This window comes from Phalacrocorax carbo, chromosome 3 (assembly GCF_963921805.1).
Source record: "Phalacrocorax carbo chromosome 3, bPhaCar2.1, whole genome shotgun sequence".
In the NCBI taxonomy this organism is placed as follows: Eukaryota; Metazoa; Chordata; class Aves; order Suliformes; family Phalacrocoracidae; genus Phalacrocorax; species Phalacrocorax carbo.
Window position 1 is genome coordinate 28087369 of NC_087515.1, and position 22549 is coordinate 28109917.

The 22549-nt window shown below is 63.4% G+C and overlaps 3 protein-coding genes across 3 annotated transcripts; all 3 read right to left on the reverse strand.

The window, feature by feature from the left end:
* Positions 1 to 426: 426 nt before the first annotated feature.
* Positions 427 to 6969, reverse strand: LOC135312393 (uncharacterized). Its single transcript, XM_064445477.1, has 15 exons — positions 6885 to 6969; positions 5764 to 6025; positions 5554 to 5673; positions 5178 to 5348; positions 4753 to 4794; positions 4331 to 4448; positions 3735 to 3846; positions 3339 to 3511; positions 2975 to 3136; positions 2781 to 2890; positions 2153 to 2613; positions 1798 to 1853; positions 1156 to 1247; positions 899 to 1069; positions 427 to 511 (listed from the first exon to the last, which is right to left on the reverse strand). The coding sequence occupies exons 1-15, from the start codon at positions 6967 to 6969 to the stop codon at positions 487 to 489; spliced, it is 2160 nt and encodes a 719-aa protein (XP_064301547.1). The 3' UTR covers positions 427 to 486.
* Positions 6970 to 7869: 900 nt separating this feature from the next.
* On the reverse strand, positions 7870 to 14412 carry LOC135312394 (uncharacterized). The gene is made up of 15 exons (XM_064445478.1): positions 14328 to 14412; positions 13207 to 13468; positions 12997 to 13116; positions 12621 to 12791; positions 12196 to 12237; positions 11774 to 11891; positions 11178 to 11289; positions 10782 to 10954; positions 10418 to 10579; positions 10224 to 10333; positions 9596 to 10056; positions 9241 to 9296; positions 8599 to 8690; positions 8342 to 8512; positions 7870 to 7954 (listed from the first exon to the last, which is right to left on the reverse strand). The coding sequence occupies exons 1-15, from the start codon at positions 14410 to 14412 to the stop codon at positions 7930 to 7932; spliced, it is 2160 nt and encodes a 719-aa protein (XP_064301548.1). The 3' UTR covers positions 7870 to 7929.
* A 900-nt stretch (positions 14413 to 15312) lies between these two features.
* Positions 15313 to 21855, reverse strand: LOC135312395 (uncharacterized). Its single transcript, XM_064445479.1, has 15 exons — positions 21771 to 21855; positions 20650 to 20911; positions 20440 to 20559; positions 20064 to 20234; positions 19639 to 19680; positions 19217 to 19334; positions 18621 to 18732; positions 18225 to 18397; positions 17861 to 18022; positions 17667 to 17776; positions 17039 to 17499; positions 16684 to 16739; positions 16042 to 16133; positions 15785 to 15955; positions 15313 to 15397 (listed from the first exon to the last, which is right to left on the reverse strand). Exons 1-15 carry the CDS (start codon positions 21853 to 21855, stop codon positions 15373 to 15375), a joined length of 2160 nt encoding a protein of 719 aa, XP_064301549.1. The 3' UTR covers positions 15313 to 15372.
* Between the last annotated feature and the right edge of the window lie 694 nt (positions 21856 to 22549).

Consider the following 22549-nt stretch of genomic DNA (forward strand, 5'->3'; position numbering starts at 1 on the left):
AACTGCCCGACAGTCGGTGCGCAAGGAGGATGGCTGCAGGGGACAGCAAGCTGCAGGGGGCGGTGGTTGCCCAAGGACCTTTTGCCCTTCCTGGCCACAGTGCCCTGCCTACGTCTTGCCCTCGCTCTGCCCACATGACGCTCGCTGCTCCTAAGAGATACCCTCAACTCACCAGGACGTGGGGATGGGCAACCTGCTCGAGGTGAACCTGCTTGAGCAGATGTTGGAGCAGGTGACGTCCACGCGTCCCTTCCAGCCCCCACCCTCCTGCTGTGCTTTCACTCCTAAAGCACCTCAGCTCAGCCCTCATGCCCAGCGGAAAGCATGCTGGCACAAGGGACGATCCCAAACTCCTCCCCGAGGATCCATCAGAAAACAGCCTCTCCCCACTCCACAAGATCCCATGGCAGACACAGTCAGAAGAGAGGAAAGATCATTTTATTTTATTGGGGACACCATGTGCGGGGGCCCACGAGGCACAGCGGGTCAGCCACGGAAAACAAATCGGCACCTGCAATGACAAAGTCGGAAAGCTCTGAGAAACCCACCACGGCAGCAAGAGGTAGGGTTGTGTTCCCCTCTCTTTGGGGTACACCGTTTGCCAGGAATTCTTCCTAGCCCAGAAGAGAGAGCTAGCGCTGGCATCGCCTACGCGGTGGCTCTGCCGCCTTCTCCTTACCCTTAGGGGTGATGCCCTCAGAGACCCGTGCGTGTGCAGAGACGCACGCTGCCCCTGGGCCACGCAGCAGGGCTCCATCGGGAGCCCCTGGGGAGCTGCCATGGAGGCCTCTCCAAACCCTGCGCAGCACCGTCCCTCGCCGTCCCTTGCCAGCAAGTTGCGCTGACTTAGAGCAGTGCGGAGAGTTAGGAAAGATGGGCAGCAGGGCCTGCTACACACCTGGGCTTCCGGACCTGCTGCACCCTCCGGCGTCTTTTCACTGCTCCGTCCCCCGGAACTTTTCCTCTCTTGCTCCTCTTCTTTGCCGTGCAGCTTTCCCTCTCCTCTCCCCAGGCCTCTTTTCTCTTTCGCTTTCTTCTGTTTCCCTCGTCCCGGGGAGAGCCTGCAAACCTTTCCGTCCCAGAGTGCAATTTGTTAGGGAAAGCCATGACCCACTGCACTCAGTTCTCCTTTTTACCAAAGCACGCCCATTTTACCTTCTCTCTTCCAAAAGGCTCGCCCGTTCTCCTGGGTGCCCCAGGGAGCCCGCCATGCTCTCGAGGGTGGAGGGAGGCAAAGCTGGAGGTGCCTAGAACGGAAACGTTGGAGTTGGCAGGTGGCAAGAGACGACCTGGGGCGATAAGCGACCACTTGCCCAATTGCTACCATAGCTCTCCAGCGCAGCTCCCTCCTCTCCAGAGGAGATCAACCCCAAATAGACTTGATGAAGCACCGACCAAGTAGGACCTGAGCAAAACTCTTTGGCGCTTGCCATCTACTTCCCTCTGTCTTTTTGTAGCTATTTTGGGGCCACTGTGTTTGACTAAGCACACGCCTAGTGCATTTGAGAAACAACCTCGCCAGTCTCCCTTACAATCTGTCATCCCGTGTGGGTGGAGGAATACCACCGGCACACAGCAGCTCGACTGCCAGGCACAGGCACAGGCACTGGCATAGGTGCAGGCACAGGCACAGCAGCCACTTGGCCTCGTCACAGGCTCCCCTCCTACACCAGACACGCTGCCACAGAGTTTGAGGACCTGACACACCTCTCCCCTTTCAGCCTCCAGCACCGTATCCCCCCCAGCTTCTGTGAAGGCACCGAGCAGGGAGGGGGTGGCGTGCGGCAAGGCTTCTACCTGATGCTCGGCGGCTGCTGCGGCTGCGGGGACACTTGGCTCTTCCAAACACGCATCTGGAAAGAAAAAGCACGTGCAGCAAAGCGGCTTCTTGGAAGTAAGAGACACCCCAAGCAAAACCCACCCAAAGCCCTACACCGCTTCTCTTTTCGGCCCTCTGATGCCCTGCCTGCAGGCTTCAGCTCATCTTGCCGCGCAAAGGCCTCATGCCCCAAAGAGGCAGTGGCCAAACAGAGGCCACGGGACAAGCGGCGCTGAGAGGACAACGCTCCATGCCCAGCCCCGCCAGAAGTGGTGCTGAGGCTTCTGCCGTGCCAAGCCCCAGCCTCTGACAAGCCTCCGTCCCTCCTCTTACCTCTGGATCTCTCCGCGGGGGCTGGCGACTCCTTGGCTCGTGGACAGGAACGGTCACTCGTCTCCTCCCCAAAGAGTTCCCTGCAGTTCTCCACCAGAAACTCCACCAGCACCTTCACCTGCGCGCACCAAGCCCTTGCTCTCAAGCCAGCTGCCGGAAAGCGGACCAGCAGCATTTGCTCAAGGGAGGAGGCATCCCGAGACCTTGGAGCAGCCAAGCTCTGACAGGCCGGGAAGGCTGCAGCCGGCTGCTCAATACAGCGCACCTTCTCAGTGACCTCCAGCATGGCCTCGAGCGGGAGCAGCTCCTCGTTGGGCGGGCTCAGCAGGTTCGGCCCAACGCAGATAGCCAGGTTGCTGCAGCTCATCCTGCTGGTGGCTGCACTGCGGCCGATGTGCTGCAGGAGGGACAGCAGCTGCCTCAGGAGGAGGAGGTTGGCTGCAGGCAACTTGTCGGCCACCCTGAGCGAATAGGAACACAAGGTTAATGAAGCAGGCGTTGCCCACAGCCTTGCCCCAGCCTTGCCCAAGGCAGGGGGGATCCAGCGGCTGCGTTGCGCAGCTTTGCGGGGGCCCTCAGCCAGCGGTCAGGGCTCCCGCTCAACACGCAGGCTGCTGCCCATGCTTACGCTTTCAGCTCTGAGAGCTTCTCCTCCTTGCTGCTCTTCTGCATCGCTGCCACCCAGTCCTCGTAGAGGTCGTTGACGAGGAGCTTGGCGGGGATGCTTCGGAGGAAGTCCTGCCAGACCAAGGGCTCCACATGAGCCTTTCAACGCTCCAGGCCAGGCAGGAGCTCCTCCAGCTGTGGGTCAGAAGCACTCACCTTCAAGAGGACGGCCAGCAGCAGTGCCGGCTGGCTTGCCAGGTCGACGTCTGTGCCGCGGTCCAGGGCCTCCTGCAACTCCTGAAGCTCTTTCCTGCTGGCAGCTCTGCGGAATATCCCCTCCGTCAACGGCCCTTCCTGCTGCAGGACAGCCAGCAGCTCCTGCAGGAGAGGCAGGGGGAGAGTTGCTTGGCTGAGGAGCTGCCTTGCAAGAGCGGTGGCCAGAGCTCTGCCCCAGAGCTGGCTCCTTGCTGGGGGGGCAAAGAGCGTCACCCCCTGTCCCCGGAGCTGCTGGGGGCACCCACCCACTGCCTCTAGGGAGCACCTGGAGGGCTGGGGAATCCCCTCCAGCAGGCTGGCTTACCTGCATGGGTTGGGGCAGCGTGCCGTCGTCCCCGCAGAGGGCTGCCAGGGGCTGCCCAAAGAGCGCCCTGCTGCAGCCGGAGCCTGCCTGCCCTGGCGCCTGGGCAGCGGCCGGGCCCCACCGCAGAGCAAAGGGCCAGGGCAGCGCCCTCCTCCTCCTGGTGCTCCCTCCTGCTGCAAAGGGAAACAGAGCAAGAGCCCCTCAATGGGCAGGCTCCCGGAGACTGCCCTGCCCTGCCTGCAAGTGCGATGCTGAGCGGTGCGTTGCGGCAGGACAGGCAGGGAGCCGGCAGCTGGAACCGGGGCCCTGGCTCAGCGGCTCTGGCTCGGAGCCTCCTGAGAGCCAGCGTGCCACCGGGAGGGACAGCCCGGCCCAGCCCTCGGCCTGCCCTCCTACAAGCTGTGGGCAGCAGCAGAGCCCGCGTGTCCCCACAGAACCACGTCCAGCGGCCGCTGCCCAGCGGGTGTCCTTGCTCCTCCAGGACGCGTCCTCCCTTGGGCTGACCAGCCTGCATGGAGACACTCAAGAGACAGTGAGGACAGAGCAACCGGCTGCAGGAGGTTGCCTTTCCTTCCAAAACTCACCTGGTGAGCAGCAAAGTCCCTCTCCATTGCTAGACGGCACCACCAGCGGCCCTTGCTTGGGATCAGCCTGCAAGAACCGGGCTGCGCTCAGAGAGCAGGCCCGCAGCAGGAAGGGCCACCGGCGAGCTGCCAGCCGGCACCAGCAGCCTGAGCGCGGCGCATCTGGGGCCCTCTGCCTTGCCGGGCCGCCTGCCCCGCACAGCAGGTTTCCTCACAGCGCCGCCAGCGAGGACCATCCGGGGGCCCCTGGTGCCTCCCCAACCCTCTCCGCTCTCCGAGTGGCACCGCCGCACCCTCCCTCCCTCTCTCCCTGCCTCCCTGCCTGCCTCCCGCACAAGCTCAGCACGCTCGCCGCACATCCCTGGCACCCGGCACAGCCAGAGCTGGCTGAAAGGCAGCCATTCTCACCTTTGCCTGGCGCTCCATCAGCCTCTCCAGGCTCCTGGTGCTGAATGGCCTCCACTGGGCAAGAGAGAAGAAGAAGAAGAAGCGGGAGAAGGTGAGCAGCGATGCCTCTGCTGCTCGCCTGGAAGAGCAGAGTTCGGGGACTGAGCCCAGACCAGAGAGACACTCACGGCATGGCGGCGGCTCAGCTCCCTCTCAAGGAGTTTGACGGAGGGCACTCGGGTCACTCGGACTCTCTTGGCTCCTTCTGGTGTCCTGTGCCCAGGGGAGGGACAGGGAGGGAGCTGCGTGAGCTCCAAGCCGCCTCTTCTCTCTTGTCAGGCAGCTCTGCCCGAGAGCTGCCCACAGCCGCGGGGGCACCTCTGCCCAGCTGGGGAGCTGTGTTCCCCCATCCGGCTGTGCCTGGAGCATCCCCCCTGGCTTACCCCAGCAGTGTGCCCAGCCACAGCTCCTTCAGCTCCTGGGAGCTGCAGAAAGAGAGGAGGAAGAGTGTCAGGCCCTGCTGCCTGCCAGCCCCTGGGCAGAGGCGGGCGCCTGCACAGCCCTGCCCTGTGGGGAAGGACACAGGGGCGGGAGGAAGCCCCGTGGGGCAGGACAGAGGCACTGCCCAAGCCCTGGCACCCTCTGTCCTGCCAGAGCGGCTGCTTTTGCCCTTCTTCCCTTTTGGGGAGCAAAAGGTCACCAGGGGATGCAGGACATGGAAGTGCCCCCATCCCTCCCTGCCGCCGTGCTGCCTGCTCCGTGCCTAGGCTCTGCACGGAGGCCGGAGGCCAGAGGCCATTCACCGCATGACGTGGGCACGCTTGGGAACCTCTCCTGCCCGGCCATGGCACGTGGCACCATGCCTCACCCAAAATCGGCAATGCAGGAGCCGGTGGGCCAGATGAACACGAGGGAGGTCCTGCCCTCATCGCTGCCTTCTGCCTCTTCTTCTTCCTCCCCCCACGCCTGCTTCGTGCCACTCAGCACCCACAGCTGGTCCAGGGCCAGGCGGAGCTGTGGGCGCAGGGTGGTGCCATGCCTGCAGAGAGGAGAGGCGGGCACTCAGCTGGAGGTGGCCTCCTTGGGGTCCTCCTGGGCAGAGCCCTCTCCCCCACCTGCCCTTGCCACGGACATTGGTGCACCCAGCAGCAAGGGCCCGGGGCCTGGGGCTGGTGACAGGCCGTCCCTGCCCTGGTCCCAGGGCCAGGCGTGGGGGAAAGGCAACGGGGCTCTAGGGGTCTTACTGCAACTTGGCGACCACCACATCCTCCTGGAGGAGGAGAAGGCGCCTCTCGCTCCTCTTGCGGCCCCGGGTCAGCCGCACGTCCGTGCTCAGCACCGCCTCGGCATCGCTGAGAGCCTCCCTGCGGAGCGGAGAGCGGCAGGCGTGAGGACGGCTGCTGCTGCGGGGCCCGCCTGTACTCACGTGTCCCCGAGCCACAGGGAGAGCCCACCTGGAGCCGCAGCAGCAGTTGGCCTGGCCCATCCCGCCCGGGACAGGAGGGCCCTCGCCGTGTGCCAAGGACGCGGCCCAGCCGGCAACAGCAACGATGGGAAGCGGCGTGCCTGTGCTGCTGCAGGTGCCCGTGCCAGGGCAGTGCTGCTCGGCCAGACCCTGCTTCCTCCCAGCGCTGCTCCAGGCCAGCACAGCTCCCTCCTGCTGTCTCTGGTGGCTGCTGGCTCCAACTGACGCCAACAGTCCGACCCCAACGGAAGCTGGAGTGGGGGGGAGGGGCCGCGGGGGGGGCCCTGGACTGGGTGTTCTCTCCACTATGGCCATGTCTCTCTTGCACTGGGGAGCCCAGAGCAGGGCAGAGCAGAGGGGAAGGACCACCTCCCTCCACCTGCCGGCAGTGCCCCTTGCCTCGGGCTTGACCGCTGGTTCCTGGCCTACAGGTCCACTTGGTGCCACTGGTCACCGGCCACTGCGCCCGGCCGCTCAGCCAGGTTTCCATCCACTGCACCGCTCATCAGCCCACGCGCTGGTTGCTGTCTTCCCGTCCTCAGCACATCTCCCTTTTGCAGCGGCCTCACAAGCCCACCTGCCTGCTCCCTCAGCACTTGAGGCTGCAGCCCAGCAGGGCCCAGCAGGGACTTGTGCACCTCCGCTTTGCTTAAGAGTTCGCTCATCTCCTCCTCTTGCTCCGCATCCCGCCAAAGCCCCTTGCGCTAAGGGTACCTCTTCTTCGGCCCAGCCTTTCCTCCGTGTCTCCAGGGCCTGGCATGTCTGAAGGCTGGTCTTGCGAGGACCCAGGAGGATTGGCAGAACCTAGGCCGGCCTCCTGTGCTGCCACGGCCTACTGAAGGCCAGGAGAGTTTGGAGATGGAGCCCAAGAAGTCCCAAAGTGGGGCCGTACGACGAGCCTCGTCTCTACCTTTCTTCATAGTAGCCTGTATGGGCCTCTGTTTTGCACCTGCACTGAAAACAGCCTTGATAGCCCAGGGGTGTGTTGGTTATTGCTGAGCAGGGCTGGCACAGCGCCAAGGGCTTTTCTGCTCCTCAGGCGGCCCAAGGTGATGGGAGGGGTCACAGCAGGGACATCTGACCCCAACCGACCAAAGGCGTATCCCTCACCATACGACGCCGTCGTGCTCAGCAAGAAGCCGGGGCGGGGCGTGGTTTGGTGTGGGCTGCCCTTGGTCGGGGCCTTGCTGGGCATCGGTCGGTTGGTGGTGAGCAATTGCTTTCTTTTGCATCACTTGGTTTTCTTGGCCTTTATTGTCCCCTCTCTTTCTTGTTTGTTCTTTGTCTTTTTTTTTTTTTTTAATCGTCATAACACTGAACCTGAAGCTGAACCTACAAGCTTTCTCCCTTTCACCCCTCCGATTCTCTCCCTGCATCCCACTGCGGAGGGGCCAGCCAGTTTGCAAGCAGCTGCATGGTGTTGAGCCAGGGTTGAACCACAACAGCCTGCGAGCAAAATAGTTACCTACTAGGAAGGTGAGAGTGCTCATCCTTCCTCCTCCGTCACCGTGCGGGCGTCCCCGGGATCACACCGGGATGCACAAAAGCCTCCGCAGGCCAGCTGCTGTTGCAGCTGCTTCAAAAGCTTTTTGGGTGAGCTGACGCATTCCTACCACCCAGCGTGGAAGCGAATCTCTCCCATTGCCGGGAATTCGGGGGCGTCTGAGGAAACTGCCCGACAGTCGGTGCGCAAGGAGGATGGCTGCAGGGGACAGCAAGCTGCAGGGGGCGGTGGTTGCCCAAGGACCTTTTGCCCTTCCTGGCCACAGTGCCCTGCCTACGTCTTGCCCTCGCTCTGCCCACATGACGCTCGCTGCTCCTAAGAGATACCCTCAACTCACCAGGACGTGGGGATGGGCAACCTGCTCGAGGTGAACCTGCTTGAGCAGATGTTGGAGCAGGTGACGTCCACGCGTCCCTTCCAGCCCCCACCCTCCTGCTGTGCTTTCACTCCTAAAGCACCTCAGCTCAGCCCTCATGCCCAGCGGAAAGCATGCTGGCACAAGGGACGATCCCAAACTCCTCCCCGAGGATCCATCAGAAAACAGCCTCTCCCCACTCCACAAGATCCCATGGCAGACACAGTCAGAAGAGAGGAAAGATCATTTTATTTTATTGGGGACACCATGTGCGGGGGCCCACGAGGCACAGCGGGTCAGCCACGGAAAACAAATCGGCACCTGCAATGACAAAGTCGGAAAGCTCTGAGAAACCCACCACGGCAGCAAGAGGTAGGGTTGTGTTCCCCTCTCTTTGGGGTACACCGTTTGCCAGGAATTCTTCCTAGCCCAGAAGAGAGAGCTAGCGCTGGCATCGCCTACGCGGTGGCTCTGCCGCCTTCTCCTTACCCTTAGGGGTGATGCCCTCAGAGACCCGTGCGTGTGCAGAGACGCACGCTGCCCCTGGGCCACGCAGCAGGGCTCCATCGGGAGCCCCTGGGGAGCTGCCATGGAGGCCTCTCCAAACCCTGCGCAGCACCGTCCCTCGCCGTCCCTTGCCAGCAAGTTGCGCTGACTTAGAGCAGTGCGGAGAGTTAGGAAAGATGGGCAGCAGGGCCTGCTACACACCTGGGCTTCCGGACCTGCTGCACCCTCCGGCGTCTTTTCACTGCTCCGTCCCCCGGAACTTTTCCTCTCTTGCTCCTCTTCTTTGCCGTGCAGCTTTCCCTCTCCTCTCCCCAGGCCTCTTTTCTCTTTCGCTTTCTTCTGTTTCCCTCGTCCCGGGGAGAGCCTGCAAACCTTTCCGTCCCAGAGTGCAATTTGTTAGGGAAAGCCATGACCCACTGCACTCAGTTCTCCTTTTTACCAAAGCACGCCCATTTTACCTTCTCTCTTCCAAAAGGCTCGCCCGTTCTCCTGGGTGCCCCAGGGAGCCCGCCATGCTCTCGAGGGTGGAGGGAGGCAAAGCTGGAGGTGCCTAGAACGGAAACGTTGGAGTTGGCAGGTGGCAAGAGACGACCTGGGGCGATAAGCGACCACTTGCCCAATTGCTACCATAGCTCTCCAGCGCAGCTCCCTCCTCTCCAGAGGAGATCAACCCCAAATAGACTTGATGAAGCACCGACCAAGTAGGACCTGAGCAAAACTCTTTGGCGCTTGCCATCTACTTCCCTCTGTCTTTTTGTAGCTATTTTGGGGCCACTGTGTTTGACTAAGCACACGCCTAGTGCATTTGAGAAACAACCTCGCCAGTCTCCCTTACAATCTGTCATCCCGTGTGGGTGGAGGAATACCACCGGCACACAGCAGCTCGACTGCCAGGCACAGGCACAGGCACTGGCATAGGTGCAGGCACAGGCACAGCAGCCACTTGGCCTCGTCACAGGCTCCCCTCCTACACCAGACACGCTGCCACAGAGTTTGAGGACCTGACACACCTCTCCCCTTTCAGCCTCCAGCACCGTATCCCCCCCAGCTTCTGTGAAGGCACCGAGCAGGGAGGGGGTGGCGTGCGGCAAGGCTTCTACCTGATGCTCGGCGGCTGCTGCGGCTGCGGGGACACTTGGCTCTTCCAAACACGCATCTGGAAAGAAAAAGCACGTGCAGCAAAGCGGCTTCTTGGAAGTAAGAGACACCCCAAGCAAAACCCACCCAAAGCCCTACACCGCTTCTCTTTTCGGCCCTCTGATGCCCTGCCTGCAGGCTTCAGCTCATCTTGCCGCGCAAAGGCCTCATGCCCCAAAGAGGCAGTGGCCAAACAGAGGCCACGGGACAAGCGGCGCTGAGAGGACAACGCTCCATGCCCAGCCCCGCCAGAAGTGGTGCTGAGGCTTCTGCCGTGCCAAGCCCCAGCCTCTGACAAGCCTCCGTCCCTCCTCTTACCTCTGGATCTCTCCGCGGGGGCTGGCGACTCCTTGGCTCGTGGACAGGAACGGTCACTCGTCTCCTCCCCAAAGAGTTCCCTGCAGTTCTCCACCAGAAACTCCACCAGCACCTTCACCTGCGCGCACCAAGCCCTTGCTCTCAAGCCAGCTGCCGGAAAGCGGACCAGCAGCATTTGCTCAAGGGAGGAGGCATCCCGAGACCTTGGAGCAGCCAAGCTCTGACAGGCCGGGAAGGCTGCAGCCGGCTGCTCAATACAGCGCACCTTCTCAGTGACCTCCAGCATGGCCTCGAGCGGGAGCAGCTCCTCGTTGGGCGGGCTCAGCAGGTTCGGCCCAACGCAGATAGCCAGGTTGCTGCAGCTCATCCTGCTGGTGGCTGCACTGCGGCCGATGTGCTGCAGGAGGGACAGCAGCTGCCTCAGGAGGAGGAGGTTGGCTGCAGGCAACTTGTCGGCCACCCTGAGCGAATAGGAACACAAGGTTAATGAAGCAGGCGTTGCCCACAGCCTTGCCCCAGCCTTGCCCAAGGCAGGGGGGATCCAGCGGCTGCGTTGCGCAGCTTTGCGGGGGCCCTCAGCCAGCGGTCAGGGCTCCCGCTCAACACGCAGGCTGCTGCCCATGCTTACGCTTTCAGCTCTGAGAGCTTCTCCTCCTTGCTGCTCTTCTGCATCGCTGCCACCCAGTCCTCGTAGAGGTCGTTGACGAGGAGCTTGGCGGGGATGCTTCGGAGGAAGTCCTGCCAGACCAAGGGCTCCACATGAGCCTTTCAACGCTCCAGGCCAGGCAGGAGCTCCTCCAGCTGTGGGTCAGAAGCACTCACCTTCAAGAGGACGGCCAGCAGCAGTGCCGGCTGGCTTGCCAGGTCGACGTCTGTGCCGCGGTCCAGGGCCTCCTGCAACTCCTGAAGCTCTTTCCTGCTGGCAGCTCTGCGGAATATCCCCTCCGTCAACGGCCCTTCCTGCTGCAGGACAGCCAGCAGCTCCTGCAGGAGAGGCAGGGGGAGAGTTGCTTGGCTGAGGAGCTGCCTTGCAAGAGCGGTGGCCAGAGCTCTGCCCCAGAGCTGGCTCCTTGCTGGGGGGGCAAAGAGCGTCACCCCCTGTCCCCGGAGCTGCTGGGGGCACCCACCCACTGCCTCTAGGGAGCACCTGGAGGGCTGGGGAATCCCCTCCAGCAGGCTGGCTTACCTGCATGGGTTGGGGCAGCGTGCCGTCGTCCCCGCAGAGGGCTGCCAGGGGCTGCCCAAAGAGCGCCCTGCTGCAGCCGGAGCCTGCCTGCCCTGGCGCCTGGGCAGCGGCCGGGCCCCACCGCAGAGCAAAGGGCCAGGGCAGCGCCCTCCTCCTCCTGGTGCTCCCTCCTGCTGCAAAGGGAAACAGAGCAAGAGCCCCTCAATGGGCAGGCTCCCGGAGACTGCCCTGCCCTGCCTGCAAGTGCGATGCTGAGCGGTGCGTTGCGGCAGGACAGGCAGGGAGCCGGCAGCTGGAACCGGGGCCCTGGCTCAGCGGCTCTGGCTCGGAGCCTCCTGAGAGCCAGCGTGCCACCGGGAGGGACAGCCCGGCCCAGCCCTCGGCCTGCCCTCCTACAAGCTGTGGGCAGCAGCAGAGCCCGCGTGTCCCCACAGAACCACGTCCAGCGGCCGCTGCCCAGCGGGTGTCCTTGCTCCTCCAGGACGCGTCCTCCCTTGGGCTGACCAGCCTGCATGGAGACACTCAAGAGACAGTGAGGACAGAGCAACCGGCTGCAGGAGGTTGCCTTTCCTTCCAAAACTCACCTGGTGAGCAGCAAAGTCCCTCTCCATTGCTAGACGGCACCACCAGCGGCCCTTGCTTGGGATCAGCCTGCAAGAACCGGGCTGCGCTCAGAGAGCAGGCCCGCAGCAGGAAGGGCCACCGGCGAGCTGCCAGCCGGCACCAGCAGCCTGAGCGCGGCGCATCTGGGGCCCTCTGCCTTGCCGGGCCGCCTGCCCCGCACAGCAGGTTTCCTCACAGCGCCGCCAGCGAGGACCATCCGGGGGCCCCTGGTGCCTCCCCAACCCTCTCCGCTCTCCGAGTGGCACCGCCGCACCCTCCCTCCCTCTCTCCCTGCCTCCCTGCCTGCCTCCCGCACAAGCTCAGCACGCTCGCCGCACATCCCTGGCACCCGGCACAGCCAGAGCTGGCTGAAAGGCAGCCATTCTCACCTTTGCCTGGCGCTCCATCAGCCTCTCCAGGCTCCTGGTGCTGAATGGCCTCCACTGGGCAAGAGAGAAGAAGAAGAAGAAGCGGGAGAAGGTGAGCAGCGATGCCTCTGCTGCTCGCCTGGAAGAGCAGAGTTCGGGGACTGAGCCCAGACCAGAGAGACACTCACGGCATGGCGGCGGCTCAGCTCCCTCTCAAGGAGTTTGACGGAGGGCACTCGGGTCACTCGGACTCTCTTGGCTCCTTCTGGTGTCCTGTGCCCAGGGGAGGGACAGGGAGGGAGCTGCGTGAGCTCCAAGCCGCCTCTTCTCTCTTGTCAGGCAGCTCTGCCCGAGAGCTGCCCACAGCCGCGGGGGCACCTCTGCCCAGCTGGGGAGCTGTGTTCCCCCATCCGGCTGTGCCTGGAGCATCCCCCCTGGCTTACCCCAGCAGTGTGCCCAGCCACAGCTCCTTCAGCTCCTGGGAGCTGCAGAAAGAGAGGAGGAAGAGTGTCAGGCCCTGCTGCCTGCCAGCCCCTGGGCAGAGGCGGGCGCCTGCACAGCCCTGCCCTGTGGGGAAGGACACAGGGGCGGGAGGAAGCCCCGTGGGGCAGGACAGAGGCACTGCCCAAGCCCTGGCACCCTCTGTCCTGCCAGAGCGGCTGCTTTTGCCCTTCTTCCCTTTTGGGGAGCAAAAGGTCACCAGGGGATGCAGGACATGGAAGTGCCCCCATCCCTCCCTGCCGCCGTGCTGCCTGCTCCGTGCCTAGGCTCTGCACGGAGGCCGGAGGCCAGAGGCCATTCACCGCATGACGTGGGCACGCTTGGGAACCTCTCCTGCCCGGCCATGGCACGTGGCACCACGCCTCACCCAAAATCGGCAATGCAGGAGCCGGTGGGCCAGATGAACACGAGGGAGGTCCTGCCCTCATCGCTGCCTTCTGCCTCTTCTTCTTCCTCCCCCCACGCCTGCTTCGTGCCACTCAGCACCCACAGCTGGTCCAGGGCCAGGCGGAGCTGTGGGCGCAGGGTGGTGCCATGCCTGCAGAGAGGAGAGGCGGGCACTCAGCTGGAGGTGGCCTCCTTGGGGTCCTCCTGGGCAGAGCCCTCTCCCCCACCTGCCCTTGCCACGGACATTGGTGCACCCAGCAGCAAGGGCCCGGGGCCTGGGGCTGGTGACAGGCCGTCCCTGCCCTGGTCCCAGGGCCAGGCGTGGGGGAAAGGCAACGGGGCTCTAGGGGTCTTACTGCAACTTGGCGACCACCACATCCTCCTGGAGGAGGAGAAGGCGCCTCTCGCTCCTCTTGCGGCCCCGGGTCAGCCGCACGTCCGTGCTCAGCACCGCCTCGGCATCGCTGAGAGCCTCCCTGCGGAGCGGAGAGCGGCAGGCGTGAGGACGGCTGCTGCTGCGGGGCCCGCCTGTACTCACGTGTCCCCGAGCCACAGGGAGAGCCCACCTGGAGCCGCAGCAGCAGTTGGCCTGGCCCATCCCGCCCGGGACAGGAGGGCCCTCGCCGTGCGCCAAGGACGCGGCCCAGCCGGCAACAGCAACGATGGGAAGCGGCGTGCCTGTGCTGCTGCAGGTGCCCGTGCCAGGGCAGTGCTGCTCGGCCAGACCCTGCTTCCTCCCAGCGCTGCTCCAGGCCAGCACAGCTCCCTCCTGCTGTCTCTGGTGGCTGCTGGCTCCAACTGATGCCAACAGTCCGACCCCAACGGAAGCTGGAGTGGGGGGGAGGGGCCGCGGGGGGGGCCCTGGACTGGGTGTTCTCTCCACTATGGCCATGTCTCTCTTGCACTGGGGAGCCCAGAGCAGGGCAGAGCAGAGGGGAAGGACCACCTCCCTCCACCTGCCGGCAGTGCCCCTTGCCTCGGGCTTGACCGCTGGTTCCTGGCCTACAGGTCCACTTGGTGCCACTGGTCACCGGCCACTGCGCCCGGCCGCTCAGCCAGGTTTCCATCCACTGCACCGCTCATCAGCCCACGCGCTGGTTGCTGTCTTCCCGTCCTCAGCACATCTCCCTTTTGCAGCGGCCTCACAAGCCCACCTGCCTGCTCCCTCAGCACTTGAGGCTGCAGCCCAGCAGGGCCCAGCAGGGACTTGTGCACCTCCGCTTTGCTTAAGAGTTCGCTCATCTCCTCCTCTTGCTCCGCATCCCGCCAAAGCCCCTTGCGCTAAGGGTACCTCTTCTTCGGCCCAGCCTTTCCTCCGTGTCTCCAGGGCCTGGCATGTCTGAAGGCTGGTCTTGCGAGGACCCAGGAGGATTGGCAGAACCTAGGCCGGCCTCCTGTGCTGCCACGGCCTACTGAAGGCCAGGAGAGTTTGGAGATGGAGCCCAAGAAGTCCCAAAGTGGGGCCGTACGACGAGCCTCGTCTCTACCTTTCTTCATAGTAGCCTGTATGGGCCTCTGTTTTGCACCTGCACTGAAAACAGCCTTGATAGCCCAGGGGTGTGTTGGTTATTGCTGAGCAGGGCTGGCACAGCGCCAAGGGCTTTTCTGCTCCTCAGGCGGCCCAAGGTGATGGGAGGGGTCACAGCAGGGACATCTGACCCCAACCGACCAAAGGCGTATCCCTCACCATACGACGCCGTCGTGCTCAGCAAGAAGCCGGGGCGGGGCGTGGTTTGGTGTGGGCTGCCCTTGGTCGGGGCCTTGCTGGGCATCGGTCGGTTGGTGGTGAGCAATTGCTTTCTTTTGCATCACTTGGTTTTCTTGGCCTTTATTGTCCCCTCTCTTTCTTGTTTGTTCTTTGTCTTTTTTTTTTTTTTTAATCGTCATAACACTGAACCTGAAGCTGAACCTACAAGCTTTCTCCCTTTCACCCCTCCAATTCTCTCCCTGCATCCCACTGCGGAGGGGCCAGCCAGTTTGCAAGCAGCTGCATGGTGTTGAGCCAGGGTTGAACCACAACAGCCTGCGAGCAAAATAGTTACCTACTAGGAAGGTGAGAGTGCTCATCCTTCCTCCTCCGTCACCGTGCGGGCGTCCCCGGGATCACACCGGGATGCACAAAAGCCTCCGCAGGCCAGCTGCTGTTGCAGCTGCTTCAAAAGCTTTTTGGGTGAGCTGACGCATTCCTACCACCCAGCGTGGAAGCGAATCTCTCCCATTGCCGGGAATTCGGGGGCGTCTGAGGAAACTGCCCGACAGTCGGTGCGCAAGGAGGATGGCTGCAGGGGACAGCAAGCTGCAGGGGGCGGTGGTTGCCCAAGGACCTTTTGCCCTTCCTGGCCACAGTGCCCTGCCTACGTCTTGCCCTCGCTCTGCCCACATGACGCTCGCTGCTCCTAAGAGATACCCTCAACTCACCAGGACGTGGGGATGGGCAACCTGCTCGAGGTGAACCTGCTTGAGCAGATGTTGGAGCAGGTGACGTCCACGCGTCCCTTCCAGCCCCCACCCTCCTGCTGTGCTTTCACTCCTAAAGCACCTCAGCTCAGCCCTCATGCCCAGCGGAAAGCATGCTGGCACAAGGGACGATCCCAAACTCCTCCCCGAGGATCCATCAGAAAACAGCCTCTCCCCACTCCACAAGATCCCATGGCAGACACAGTCAGAAGAGAGGAAAGATCATTTTATTTTATTGGGGACACCATGTGCGGGGGCCCACGAGGCACAGCGGGTCAGCCACGGAAAACAAATCGGCACCTGCAATGACAAAGTCGGAAAGCTCTGAGAAACCCACCACGGCAGCAAGAGGTAGGGTTGTGTTCCCCTCTCTTTGGGGTACACCGTTTGCCAGGAATTCTTCCTAGCCCAGAAGAGAGAGCTAGCGCTGGCATCGCCTACGCGGTGGCTCTGCCGCCTTCTCCTTACCCTTAGGGGTGATGCCCTCAGAGACCCGTGCGTGTGCAGAGACGCACGCTGCCCCTGGGCCACGCAGCAGGGCTCCATCGGGAGCCCCTGGGGAGCTGCCATGGAGGCCTCTCCAAACCCTGCGCAGCACCGTCCCTCGCCGTCCCTTGCCAGCAAGTTGCGCTGACTTAGAGCAGTGCGGAGAGTTAGGAAAGATGGGCAGCAGGGCCTGCTACACACCTGGGCTTCCGGACCTGCTGCACCCTCCGGCGTCTTTTCACTGCTCCGTCCCCCGGAACTTTTCCTCTCTTGCTCCTCTTCTTTGCCGTGCAGCTTTCCCTCTCCTCTCCCCAGGCCTCTTTTCTCTTTCGCTTTCTTCTGTTTCCCTCGTCCCGGGGAGAGCCTGCAAACCTTTCCGTCCCAGAGTGCAATTTGTTAGGGAAAGCCATGACCCACTGCACTCAGTTCTCCTTTTTACCAAAGCACGCCCATTTTACCTTCTCTCTTCCAAAAGGCTCGCCCGTTCTCCTGGGTGCCCCAGGGAGCCCGCCATGCTCTCGAGGGTGGAGGGAGGCAAAGCTGGAGGTGCCTAGAACGGAAACGTTGGAGTTGGCAGGTGGCAAGAGACGACCTGGGGCGATAAGCGACCACTTGCCCAATTGCTACCATAGCTCTCCAGCGCAGCTCCCTCCTCTCCAGAGGAGATCAACCCCAAATAGACTTGATGAAGCACCGACCAAGTAGGACCTGAGCAAAACTCTTTGGCGCTTGCCATCTACTTCCCTCTGTCTTTTTGTAGCTATTTTGGGGCCACTGTGTTTGACTAAGCACACGCCTAGTGCATTTGAGAAACAACCTCGCCAGTCTCCCTTACAATCTGTCATCCCGTGTGGGTGGAGGAATACCACCGGCACACAGCAGCTCGACTGCCAGGCACAGGCACAGGCACTGGCATAGGTGCAGGCACAGGCACAGCAGCCACTTGGCCTCGTCACAGGCTCCCCTCCTACACCAGACACGCTGCCACAGAGTTTGAGGACCTGACACACCTCTCCCCTTTCAGCCTCCAGCACCGTATCCCCCCCAGCTTCTGTGAAGGCACCGAGCAGGGAGGGGGTGGCGTGCGGCAAGGCTTCTACCTGATGCTCGGCGGCTGCTGCGGCTGCGGGGACACTTGGCTCTTCCAAACACGCATCTGGAAAGAAAAAGCACGTGCAGCAAAGCGGCTTCTTGGAAGTAAGAGACACCCCAAGCAAAACCCACCCAAAGCCCTACACCGCTTCTCTTTTCGGCCCTCTGATGCCCTGCCTGCAGGCTTCAGCTCATCTTGCCGCGCAAAGGCCTCATGCCCCAAAGAGGCAGTGGCCAAACAGAGGCCACGGGACAAGCGGCGCTGAGAGGACAACGCTCCATGCCCAGCCCCGCCAGAAGTGGTGCTGAGGCTTCTGCCGTGCCAAGCCCCAGCCTCTGACAAGCCTCCGTCCCTCCTCTTACCTCTGGATCTCTCCGCGGGGGCTGGCGACTCCTTGGCTCGTGGACAGGAACGGTCACTCGTCTCCTCCCCAAAGAGTTCCCTGCAGTTCTCCACCAGAAACTCCACCAGCACCTTCACCTGCGCGCACCAAGCCCTTGCTCTCAAGCCAGCTGCCGGAAAGCGGACCAGCAGCATTTGCTCAAGGGAGGAGGCATCCCGAGACCTTGGAGCAGCCAAGCTCTGACAGGCCGGGAAGGCTGCAGCCGGCTGCTCAATACAGCGCACCTTCTCAGTGACCTCCAGCATGGCCTCGAGCGGGAGCAGCTCCTCGTTGGGCGGGCTCAGCAGGTTCGGCCCAACGCAGATAGCCAGGTTGCTGCAGCTCATCCTGCTGGTGGCTGCACTGCGGCCGATGTGCTGCAGGAGGGACAGCAGCTGCCTCAGGAGGAGGAGGTTGGCTGCAGGCAACTTGTCGGCCACCCTGAGCGAATAGGAACACAAGGTTAATGAAGCAGGCGTTGCCCACAGCCTTGCCCCAGCCTTGCCCAAGGCAGGGGGGATCCAGCGGCTGCGTTGCGCAGCTTTGCGGGGGCCCTCAGCCAGCGGTCAGGGCTCCCGCTCAACACGCAGGCTGCTGCCCATGCTTACGCTTTCAGCTCTGAGAGCTTCTCCTCCTTGCTGCTCTTCTGCATCGCTGCCACCCAGTCCTCGTAGAGGTCGTTGACGAGGAGCTTGGCGGGGATGCTTCGGAGGAAGTCCTGCCAGACCAAGGGCTCCACATGAGCCTTTCAACGCTCCAGGCCAGGCAGGAGCTCCTCCAGCTGTGGGTCAGAAGCACTCACCTTCAAGAGGACGGCCAGCAGCAGTGCCGGCTGGCTTGCCAGGTCGACGTCTGTGCCGCGGTCCAGGGCCTCCTGCAACTCCTGAAGCTCTTTCCTGCTGGCAGCTCTGCGGAATATCCCCTCCGTCAACGGCCCTTCCTGCTGCAGGACAGCCAGCAGCTCCTGCAGGAGAGGCAGGGGGAGAGTTGCTTGGCTGAGGAGCTGCCTTGCAAGAGCGGTGGCCAGAGCTCTGCCCCAGAGCTGGCTCCTTGCTGGGGGGGCAAAGAGCGTCACCCCCTGTCCCCGGAGCTGCTGGGGGCACCCACCCACTGCCTCTAGGGAGCACCTGGAGGGCTGGGGAATCCCCTCCAGCAGGCTGGCTTACCTGCATGGGTTGGGGCAGCGTGCCGTCGTCCCCGCAGAGGGCTGCCAGGGGCTGCCCAAAGAGCGCCCTGCTGCAGCCGGAGCCTGCCTGCCCTGGCGCCTGGGCAGCGGCCGGGCCCCACCGCAGAGCAAAGGGCCAGGGCAGCGCCCTCCTCCTCCTGGTGCTCCCTCCTGCTGCAAAGGGAAACAGAGCAAGAGCCCCTCAATGGGCAGGCTCCCGGAGACTGCCCTGCCCTGCCTGCAAGTGCGATGCTGAGCGGTGCGTTGCGGCAGGACAGGCAGGGAGCCGGCAGCTGGAACCGGGGCCCTGGCTCAGCGGCTCTGGCTCGGAGCCTCCTGAGAGCCAGCGTGCCACCGGGAGGGACAGCCCGGCCCAGCCCTCGGCCTGCCCTCCTACAAGCTGTGGGCAGCAGCAGAGCCCGCGTGTCCCCACAGAACCACGTCCAGCGGCCGCTGCCCAGCGGGTGTCCTTGCTCCTCCAGGACGCGTCCTCCCTTGGGCTGACCAGCCTGCATGGAGACACTCAAGAGACAGTGAGGACAGAGCAACCGGCTGCAGGAGGTTGCCTTTCCTTCCAAAACTCACCTGGTGAGCAGCAAAGTCCCTCTCCATTGCTAGACGGCACCACCAGCGGCCCTTGCTTGGGATCAGCCTGCAAGAACCGGGCTGCGCTCAGAGAGCAGGCCCGCAGCAGGAAGGGCCACCGGCGAGCTGCCAGCCGGCACCAGCAGCCTGAGCGCGGCGCATCTGGGGCCCTCTGCCTTGCCGGGCCGCCTGCCCCGCACAGCAGGTTTCCTCACAGCGCCGCCAGCGAGGACCATCCGGGGGCCCCTGGTGCCTCCCCAACCCTCTCCGCTCTCCGAGTGGCACCGCCGCACCCTCCCTCCCTCTCTCCCTGCCTCCCTGCCTGCCTCCCGCACAAGCTCAGCACGCTCGCCGCACATCCCTGGCACCCGGCACAGCCAGAGCTGGCTGAAAGGCAGCCATTCTCACCTTTGCCTGGCGCTCCATCAGCCTCTCCAGGCTCCTGGTGCTGAATGGCCTCCACTGGGCAAGAGAGAAGAAGAAGAAGAAGCGGGAGAAGGTGAGCAGCGATGCCTCTGCTGCTCGCCTGGAAGAGCAGAGTTCGGGGACTGAGCCCAGACCAGAGAGACACTCACGGCATGGCGGCGGCTCAGCTCCCTCTCAAGGAGTTTGACGGAGGGCACTCGGGTCACTCGGACTCTCTTGGCTCCTTCTGGTGTCCTGTGCCCAGGGGAGGGACAGGGAGGGAGCTGCGTGAGCTCCAAGCCGCCTCTTCTCTCTTGTCAGGCAGCTCTGCCCGAGAGCTGCCCACAGCCGCGGGGGCACCTCTGCCCAGCTGGGGAGCTGTGTTCCCCCATCCGGCTGTGCCTGGAGCATCCCCCCTGGCTTACCCCAGCAGTGTGCCCAGCCACAGCTCCTTCAGCTCCTGGGAGCTGCAGAAAGAGAGGAGGAAGAGTGTCAGGCCCTGCTGCCTGCCAGCCCCTGGGCAGAGGCGGGCGCCTGCACAGCCCTGCCCTGTGGGGAAGGACACAGGGGCGGGAGGAAGCCCCGTGGGGCAGGACAGAGGCACTGCCCAAGCCCTGGCACCCTCTGTCCTGCCAGAGCGGCTGCTTTTGCCCTTCTTCCCTTTTGGGGAGCAAAAGGTCACCAGGGGATGCAGGACATGGAAGTGCCCCCATCCCTCCCTGCCGCCGTGCTGCCTGCTCCGTGCCTAGGCTCTGCACGGAGGCCGGAGGCCAGAGGCCATTCACCGCATGACGTGGGCACGCTTGGGAACCTCTCCTGCCCGGCCATGGCACGTGGCACCATGCCTCACCCAAAATCGGCAATGCAGGAGCCGGTGGGCCAGATGAACACGAGGGAGGTCCTGCCCTCATCGCTGCCTTCTGCCTCTTCTTCTTCCTCCCCCCACGCCTGCTTCGTGCCACTCAGCACCCACAGCTGGTCCAGGGCCAGGCGGAGCTGTGGGCGCAGGGTGGTGCCATGCCTGCAGAGAGGAGAGGCGGGCACTCAGCTGGAGGTGGCCTCCTTGGGGTCCTCCTGGGCAGAGCCCTCTCCCCCACCTGCCCTTGCCACGGACATTGGTGCACCCAGCAGCAAGGGCCCGGGGCCTGGGGCTGGTGACAGGCCGTCCCTGCCCTGGTCCCAGGGCCAGGCGTGGGGGAAAGGCAACGGGGCTCTAGGGGTCTTACTGCAACTTGGCGACCACCACATCCTCCTGGAGGAGGAGAAGGCGCCTCTCGCTCCTCTTGCGGCCCCGGGTCAGCCGCACGTCCGTGCTCAGCACCGCCTCGGCATCGCTGAGAGCCTCCCTGCGGAGCGGAGAGCGGCAGGCGTGAGGACGGCTGCTGCTGCGGGGCCCGCCTGTACTCACGTGTCCCCGAGCCACAGGGAGAGCCCACCTGGAGCCGCAGCAGCAGTTGGCCTGGCCCATCCCGCCCGGGACAGGAGGGCCCTCGCCGTGCGCCAAGGACGCGGCCCAGCCGGCAACAGCAACGATGGGAAGCGGCGTGCCTGTGCTGCTGCAGGTGCCCGTGCCAGGGCAGTGCTGCTCGGCCAGACCCTGCTTCCTCCCAGCGCTGCTCCAGGCCAGCACAGCTCCCTCCTGCTGTCTCTGGTGGCTGCTGGCTCCAACTGATGCCAACAGTCCGACCCCAACGGAAGCTGGAGTGGGGGGGAGGGGCCGCGGGGGGGGCCCTGGACTGGGTGTTCTCTCCACTATGGCCATGTCTCTCTTGCACTGGGGAGCCCAGAGCAGGGCAGAGCAGAGGGGAAGGACCACCTCCCTCCACCTGCCGGCAGTGCCCCTTGCCTCGGGCTTGACCGCTGGTTCCTGGCCTACAGGTCCACTTGGTGCCACTGGTCACCGGCCACTGCGCCCGGCCGCTCAGCCAGGTTTCCATCCACTGCACCGCTCATCAGCCCACGCGCTGGTTGCTGTCTTCCCGTCCTCAGCACATCTCCCTTTTGCAGCGGCCTCACAAGCCCACCTGCCTGCTCCCTCAGCACTTGAGGCTGCAGCCCAGCAGGGCCCAGCAGGGACTTGTGCACCTCCGCTTTGCTTAAGAGTTCGCTCATCTCCTCCTCTTGCTCCGCATCCCGCCAAAGCCCCTTGCGCTAAGGGTACCTCTTCTTCGGCCCAGCCTTTCCTCCGTGTCTCCAGGGCCTGGCATGTCTGAAGGCTGGTCTTGCGAGGACCCAGGAGGATTGGCAGAACCTAGGCCGGCCTCCTGTGCTGCCACGGCCTACTGAAGGCCAGGAGAGTTTGGAGATGGAGCCCAAGAAGTCCCAAAGTGGGGCCGTACGACGAGCCTCGTCTCTACCTTTCTTCATAGTAGCCTGTATGGGCCTCTGTTTTGCACCTGCACTGAAAACAGCCTTGATAGCCCAGGGGTGTGTTGGTTATTGCTGAGCAGGGCTGGCACAGCGCCAAGGGCTTTTCTGCTCCTCAGGCGGCCCAAGGTGATGGGAGGGGTCACAGCAGGGACATCTGACCCCAACCGACCAAAGGCGTATCCCTCACCATACGACGCCGTCGTGCTCAGCAAGAAGCCGGGGCGGGGCGTGGTTTGGTGTGGGCTGCCCTTGGTCGGGGCCTTGCTGGGCATCGGTCGGTTGGTGGTGAGCAATTGCTTTCTTTTGCATCACTTGGTTTTCTTGGCCTTTATTGTCCCCTCTCTTTCTTGTTTGTTCTTTGTCTTTTTTTTTTTTTTTAATCGTCATAACACTGAACCTGAAGCTGAACCTACAAGCTTTCTCCCTTTCACCCCTCCGATTCTCTCCCTGCATCCCACTGCGGAGGGGCCAGCCAGTTTGCAAGCAGCTGCATGGTGTTGAGCCAGGGTTGAACCACAACAGCCTGCGAGCAAAATAGTTACCTACTAGGAAGGTGAGAGTGCTCATCCTTCCTCCTCCGTCACCGTGCGGGCGTCCCCGGGATCACACCGGGATGCACAAAAGCCTCCGCAGGCCAGCTGCTGTTGCAGCTGCTTCAAAAGCTTTTTGGGTGAGCTGACGCATTCCTACCACCCAGCGTGGAAGCGAATCTCTCCCATTGCCGGGAATTCGGGGGCGTCTGAGGAAACTGCCCGACAGTCGGTGCGCAAGGAGGATGGCTGCAGGGGACAGCAAGCTGCAGGGGGCGGTGGTTGCCCAAGGACCTTTTGCCCTTCCTGGCCACAGTGCCCTGCCTACGTCTTGCCCTCGCTCTGCCCACATGACGCTCGCTGCTCCTAAGAGATACCCTCAACTCACCAGGACGTGGGGATGGGCAACCTGCTCGAGGTGAACCTGCTTGAGCAG